The following is a 7,500-nucleotide window of genomic DNA, read 5'->3' as shown; positions in this document are numbered from 1 at the left end:
TTATGGAAAATTCATTATTTCGTCATTATTATTATAGCCTAATTTTTAAGGTAGGTAAAATAGTGCTACAGAGATATATGGCTAGAAGGCAAGCTGTAGCACATGTGGCATGGTGCTACATAGCAGCTCCATAGAAATGGTTGTGTAGGTATGTACATAATGCACTGTTTTATAAGTATGATATATTGTTTTTAAGTTTAGAGAGCTCTTAAAGTTAATGACCCAATTTGTCCTTTTTTATGTTTTATATTAAGATATAATTTTCCTATACTGTTTAAGCTTAACTTTTCCTTGTACTTATGGTGAACAAGCAAGAATGTCAAAGGAATCACTCCACTCGATGTTCATTATTGTGGACTTAGGCCTGCTTGCAATTATGATCTAGGAGTCTACATTGGATCTTGAACGTCTTGCAACAAGGAAGGCTAGGAGGTTAAAGAGACTCTGGGGATTAGTGCCGGTAAAATACTACCTTCTCGTGGGTGAAGTGTGCCAGATGAAGACAGGTTTCAGGTGATGAAAATTTACTGACTTTTATCAAAACAAATATGATGCTTTCCCCCTTTTGCTACAGAAATGTGGGTAATTATTTAGAATAGATTATTTCAAGTGATGCTGTGGTCTCTGGGCTTTGCTTTCTAGGAAGAGCCAACAAACTACCAAAACTAAATCTTGCATTGGTTTAAGACATGACCGTAAATTGCAAGGAAAGTCTGCAAGCTTCCTCTTTCTAGAATATTCTTGATGGATGTTTGTTGACCATTGCTGAAAATGCAGAGGACACAGCATCACATAATGCATGTTTCTGTGGATTTTTGATAAGCCATTGTGAGTGTGAATTAATTTTTCTCTACCTTTGTGTGGTCTTATTAAATATAATGCCTTATATTTGTATTCATTTCTATTATACAGACCAGAGAAAGAGGTTTAGTGAACATTAGATAGGGACTAAAGGAGTGTTTTCAAAGTTTTGCAACCAGGGTTAAAGTTACTGGTTTAAGGAATAACTGTCTGAATAGCAAAACCGTGAAAGGATTCACTTAATACATTTGGCAGACCTGAAGGACAGTAAATCAGCAGCTTGTGGTGTAGAATGCATTTCGCTGAGAGAGAGATTGATTGATAAGGGGTCATTTCCAGACTTTAGAGGTTATTGTCCCTCTTCACTTAAGATTATTTCATTTTAATTGCCTTTTGAAAATTTATATGAAAGGCAGAATATATAAAAGAATGAAAGGGTTTAAAATCTAACAAGGTAAATGTTCAGAAGACACCAGCAATAATCAGTGGTAGAAAATCTACGATCTTGAATCTAATATGTTAGTGTCCCAGTATCAAGCAATCACAACAGCCTCTGCACTATGTGCTCTGGAAAAGGAGGATAAATCTGCATCATTTTTTCTGGCAAGGTAGAACTTGGACTGGTTCCTTGTTGATAGATCATCAGGGAGGTCCAAATGCTTTATCTTCTCAGAATATATATCATGGTTTAATAGCCTTTGTTGGAATGCTGACCAAGTTGATCAGCATGTTGGAAGTGGTGGACAAGCAGGTGTCTTCTAAGTGTTTACTGCTTAAATTTTGTCTCTAAAGTTAATAGATTTTGGATATCGGATCCTGCAATGATATTTTTTATCACGCAAACCAATCCATTTTATTTACAAGGCTTATTGGAAATCTTTGAAGATAGGTTGCTGTTACTTATTAAATTGGTATAAGGCAATAAATAGAAACACTACCTTAAACTTCTGATGAGGAAATGCGCTACACCAATAGCAAGGCTAAGCACAATGTACTGTATGTGATGTTAGATTTTATTTTTTTTTCTCCTTTGTGTACAGACCATTACAGTGAAACTAGTTTTTTTATTATCATTATTATTATTATAATTACTAGTATTATATTTTGTCATTGCGATACTATTTCTTATACTTAATTGCAATGGTCATGGAATATCTTACAGATAGTCACATGAGCAATGTGATATCTGCTTGTATCCTTGGATTACTTAGTATATAGAAATGAAAATTTGTCATTTGCAGTTTAAGAAGTCCTTGCTTTGTATTATTGTAGTAAATAATTGAAACTATACATTGCCATAGAACTAAGCCTGGTGATTGTCCAGATTTGAACCACATGCTTATATCTGTGACTTCCATTTTCTGGGAAAGGGCAACAAACCTCTGACACACATTCTGGTAAGGAAAGAACTTGGACTATTTCCTTGTTGGACAGTAAATTGCTAAGGAAGTCAATGAGCTTTATCTTGCCATAGTATGTAGCTAAGGTTTGTTGCCATTGCCAGAGTATGGAGACCAGGGGGGGGGGGGATTGCTTTGTGCAGTCCACATCTTGACAATCACCATACGCAGTTCTGTGGACAGCAGCGTATTTTTGATTGAGCTATTAACCCTCATTTATTAAGCAGTGTGTCATTTTGGTTCCTTTATTTAAACAGTATCAATTCCTTTTTTTGTATTTTCACATGTTCTTATTGTAAATATCCTGTGCTTTCTGCTACTTGCTTCAGTTCCTCAGGTTATGATTGTTGCTTGTGGATTGTGAATCATTTCTTAGTCCTGTGAATGACTTGTTTACCATCCAGACTCTATTGATACTTGTTTGGTGTAGCCCATTCAAATGTATTAGTGTTATAAAATATTACTTTTATGACTTTTTTTAATGGTCATATTTTGAATTATTTTTTTGCAATATGATGGCTATTAGTATTAGCAATATTATTATTATTGTTATTGTTATTACAATTGTTATTATCACTATTATTATTATTACTCTTGATATCGTTATAATTAATTTTATTATTAAAGTTACCATTATGACAATTACTATATTTACTGCAATACTATATTATTATTAGTATTCATTTTATTGTTTTTGTTCTTTTATATTATAGTTTGTTAATTTGAGAATAGTTGCTAAAGCTGGTTGTATAATGATTATATTATTTTCATCATTGTATCAAAGATTTAATTGCTATTGGCATTAGCATGATTATTACTAATATAGTTGTTTTTTCTTGTCTTATTATTGATGTTATTGCTAATATTTTTTATGATAGATCTTAGTTAGAAGATTGTATTTTCCTTTATTGTGGTATTTGTTGATTTTACTTTTTCATATTTTGATATTTTAGTATTTTGAATCCTATCACAGTATATGGATATGCAAAAATTATATTTTCATATATATTTTCAAAACTTGAATTATAACAAAATTACTGTGTGCCGTTATCCCCTAGAATTGTTATGATAAACAGCAATCTGTTATAGGTTCTTTGCATATTCATTGATTTTAAATATGAAAGTAGTTAACTTGCTTTATTGCTTGTGCATGATTTCCCCCTCCCTTTTTGCCCTTGATATTAAAAACAAAAAATGGTATGGGAAAGTAAATTTGATCGGATTATGCTATGCGAATCTATTTGGAAATATCAATATAATTGTTATTTTTGTTATTGCTGTTATTTTCCTTGATATTGTTATCATTATCATATTTATTGTTATTATACATATACATTTACATGTTTAAATTGTTTTTTATGAAACTGTCATAAATATTATATTAATCTTATTTAAACTATTATGGATCCCTTGTATTTCCAGTCATTATTTATATATTTAAGTCCTGTTTGCTAGATTTTTACCATTATTTTGTATCGAACTGTGAGTGGCCATGCCTCATGATTAGGTTTCCCATCTGTGATATAAAAAAAATTAGCAGATATAATTCCGGTAGCTAAGAACAGCATTTGCACATAAACCTTTTACCAGGCAATTGCACAAATGATTACAAAAGTTGAAAACGACATACTACATGGTATGGAATGTTTTGTTGTTTTTGTTATTGCTATCTGATGCTGTTTTTTTCTTTATTTTGATGTGCTGTTGTGAAAAAAAATCATTTTATTTTATAGTTATATATTTTAAACCCATGACTACTGTTGATTATATTTTGTTTTTGTTGTTTTTATAATGTCTGTAGTATTTTGTTATGATATTATATGCATATACATTATTTTGTTATATATTGTCGTATAAAACTGCTATAATTTGTTATATATTTTTATACAATGGAAATGATGTAATTTTATGCATTAGGAACTTTTTTATTTTTAATAAGTATGATCAGGGAACCATTGATATATTTGTTTGTGTTTTTTTTTTTTTTTGTTTGTGGTTTTTGTGGTTTGTTTGGTTTTTTGTTGTTTTTTTTTCCTATGTGTTCGGGGGGTGACATTATATATTTTTGTCATTTATGGGTGTGTGTGGGGGTGGGGGGGGGGGTGGAACGGAGGGGTTTTCGGGTTGGGTGTGGGTGGGGGATGGGTGGGGGTGGGTGGATGGTGGGGGTTGGCCACAAACCCACCAAAACACCAACACCAAAACCAAAACATATAAAAAACCCAAAAACAAAAAACAAAAACCAAACCAAAAAAAAAGCGCGAGATATAGCGAGCGAGAGTAGTAGGGCGGAGAAGATGCATCGCGAGCGAGCATAGAGAGAGAGAGAGAGAGAGAAGAGATGCGCGCGAGATAGCGGACAGAGAAACGAAAATAGCAAACCAGAAGGCGACACGTTATCGACGTACCGGAGAACGTACTAAGGAGGAGAGAAGAGAGAGCAAGACGGCCGAGAGAGAGCTCAGGCGCGACGAGAGCGCCGCGGAGCGCGCGAGAGCGTAAAGCGCCGGAGTGTTATTTTTCATGATTGTAATATGGCAAAGCACGGAATGTTTACCCCCCCCCCCCCTCCCCGCCCCCCCCCCTTGCTTTGATATGCCAATGCCCTTCAATCCCCCCCCGCCCCCCCCCCCCCTCCCGCACGAATGCCATGCCCCCGCCCCCCCCATGATGCCCCCCCCATGGCCCCGCGCCATGCCCGGCCCCCCCTTCCCCCCCTCTCTTCTCTCTCTCTCTCTCTCCTCCTCGCCCCTCCTCCTCGTCTCTCTCCTCTACTTTCATCCACTAATCTCCCCCCTACTCTCTCGCTCCCTCCTCTCGTTCTCTCTCTCACCACTCCTCTTCGCTCCTGCTCTCTCCAACGCTCCCTCCTCCTCTCTCATCACTCTCCCCTCTCCTCTCTCCTACCCTCACAACTCTCCCCTTCCCTCTTCCTCTCCTCTCTCTCTCCCGACTTCATTGACACCTCTTCTCCTCATGCTCCTCTCTCTCTCTGCTCATCTGCTCTCTCCCTCCTCGTCTCTCTCTCTCCCTCTCACGCGCCCTCGTCCCCCCTCTCCCTTCTCCCCCCCCCCCCTCTCTCCCCTCTCCTCCTTCTTCTCCTCTCTCTCCCCTCTCTCCCTCTCCCCCCCCTCCTCCTCCCTCTCCCCTCCTCTCTCTCTCCCTCTCCTCTCTCCTCCTCTCTCTCCTCTCTCCCTCTCCCTCTCCTCCTCTCCTCTTCTCCCTTTCTCTCTCCTCTCCTCTCTCTCTCCTCTCCTCTTCTCCTCTCTCTCTTTCCCTCTCTCCCTCTCCTCTCTTCCTCTCCCCTCCCTCTCTCCTTTCTCCTCTCCTCTCTCTCCTCTCTCTCCCTCTCTCTCTCTCCTCTCTCTCTCTCTCTCTCCTCTCCCCTCTCTCTCCCCTCTACCCTCTCTCTCTCTCCCCCTTCTCTCTCTCTCCCCTCTCCCCGCTCCCTTCCCTCTCTCTCTCTCTCTCTCCCCCCTTCTCTCTCTCTCCCTCTTCTCCTCTCCTCATCGCCCCATCTATATATCGCTAGACTCTCTCATCACTCGTCTCTCTCTCTCTCTCTCTCGATAGGGCCATGGCTCTCTCTCCATCCCTCTCTCTCCTCCCTCCCCCCCTCTCTCTCCTCCTCTCCTCTCCCCCCTCTCTCTCTCTCCCTCTCTCTCTCTCTCTCCTCTCCCCTCCTCTCTCTCCCCCCCCCCTCCCCCTCTCTCTCTCTCCCTCCCTCTCTCTCTCTCTCTCTCTCTCTCTCTCTCTCTCTCTCTCTCTCTCTCCCTCTCTCTCTCTCCCTCCCTCTCCCCCCTCCTCTCCCCCTCTCTCTCTCCCTCTCCCTCTCCTTTCTTCCCTCCTATCTCCCCTCCCCCACCCCCCTTAATTTTTTTTATTTTTTTATTGTAATTTATATGAATATGTTTATATACATAGTGATTTATGATATAACAGGTGAGTTTGCAATATCAGTATTATAGATGTCAGAAAAGGTGAGGATCGTAAGTAGAAACTTGGCATACTTTTTCGAGAGTAGTTTAGAACGAGAGGAGACAGAATTGGGCGGTGTGGTATGTATAGGCAAGTATTTTTTTCATTATTATTATTATTATTATTATTATTATTATTATTATTTATTCTTAGTGGTATTATTATTGATATTATTTAATATGAATGTGTTTTTTTGTCTTTTTTATATCATAAGATCTCTTGGATAAGTTATGTAGGCTTTTTAGTAAGACTATAGCTATTTATAAAGTCAGTTATTTCTCATAATATATATTTTTTTCCAATATGTACTCTGCATTTTATTATTAATAAGAGACTGATAAAATTCTTTCACTATGATAACCTTGCTGTTTACTGAAACTGAGCTAGATTTAAAAGTAGAAAAATTTTCAATAGAGGAGGCGCTATAGTGAAGGAACTTTTAGTTTGAATGTTAAAGTAAGTTTTGATAAAGCAGGTTTTTGTAGTTGGGCCAAGTACTATGCATTCTTTTTTTTCCTTTTTTCAGAAACTAGAAGAACTCAACAAATTCACAGACTTCAACAAATACCTTATATATGTCCTCACAAAACTAACATCCGAAGGTAAATATGCAGGCAGATAAGTTAAAACTAGTCTCGTTCAATATTTTTTTCTCATGGGATCTACGTAGTCGTTTTGGCTCTTGTTTAGTTCACCAATCAACAAGGATTGTTTTTAAAATGCGTCAAATTATTAGGCAAATGCTGGGCGACTAGGTAGACCCTAGGTTAGCTCTAGGCCGACCTTTTTTATTTTTACAAATGAGTGTGTAGCTGTATTTGTATATATGGGTGCACCCAACTCTACCAAAAAATAAAAAAAACAAAAAAATCAAATTATACCTAAATATTTTCTTGCTCTTTTTTTTGAGCCCCTCCCCCCCCCAATTTTAATTCTTTTTGCATAGTAGTCTTTTTTTCCTCATAATATTGGAGCTAGCTACTGTGTATTGATAGATACATCTATTCTTTTGCATTTATTTTTATCTTAGAGTACCTGTAGTTTGTAATCGTTTATTTACGTATATTTTGTGTGGGTGGGTGTGGGTGTGTGAAGGAGTGTTACATGTATGTGTTTGTGTATAATCAAGAGATGAGTTATGGTCCTTTTTAAAGAAGTGTGTATTGAAAAGAGTTTTCTCCAACCAAGTGCACTTACCCAGGTATTATTGGGGTTGAAACATCCCTGTTTGTCTTGCTTTCATAGCAGAGACAAGGTCAATACTCCAGCCAGAGTAAAGGTTCTCTGCAACACCAACCTCTAATAAGAGTCTGCAGTGTTT

General features: G+C 37.9%; 1 protein-coding gene across 1 annotated transcript in view; it reads left to right on the top strand.

Moving 5' to 3' along the window:
• Positions 1–7,500, top strand: part of Tnpo (transportin 1) — a 34,266-nt gene that overhangs the window by 798 nt on the left and 25,968 nt on the right. The window contains exon 2 of the mRNA XM_086532469.1: positions 6,706–6,781. Coding sequence (XP_086388595.1) covers positions 6,706–6,781 — 76 coding nt within the window. The remainder of the gene's footprint in view (positions 1–6,705; positions 6,782–7,500) is intronic.

This window comes from Penaeus japonicus, unplaced genomic scaffold (assembly GCF_977035675.1).
Source record: "Penaeus japonicus unplaced genomic scaffold, GWHDUDI00000001_assembly GWHDUDI00000037, whole genome shotgun sequence".
Lineage (NCBI taxonomy): Eukaryota > Metazoa > Arthropoda > Malacostraca > Decapoda > Penaeidae > Penaeus > Penaeus japonicus.
This window is presented reverse-complemented; position numbering and strand designations above follow the sequence as displayed.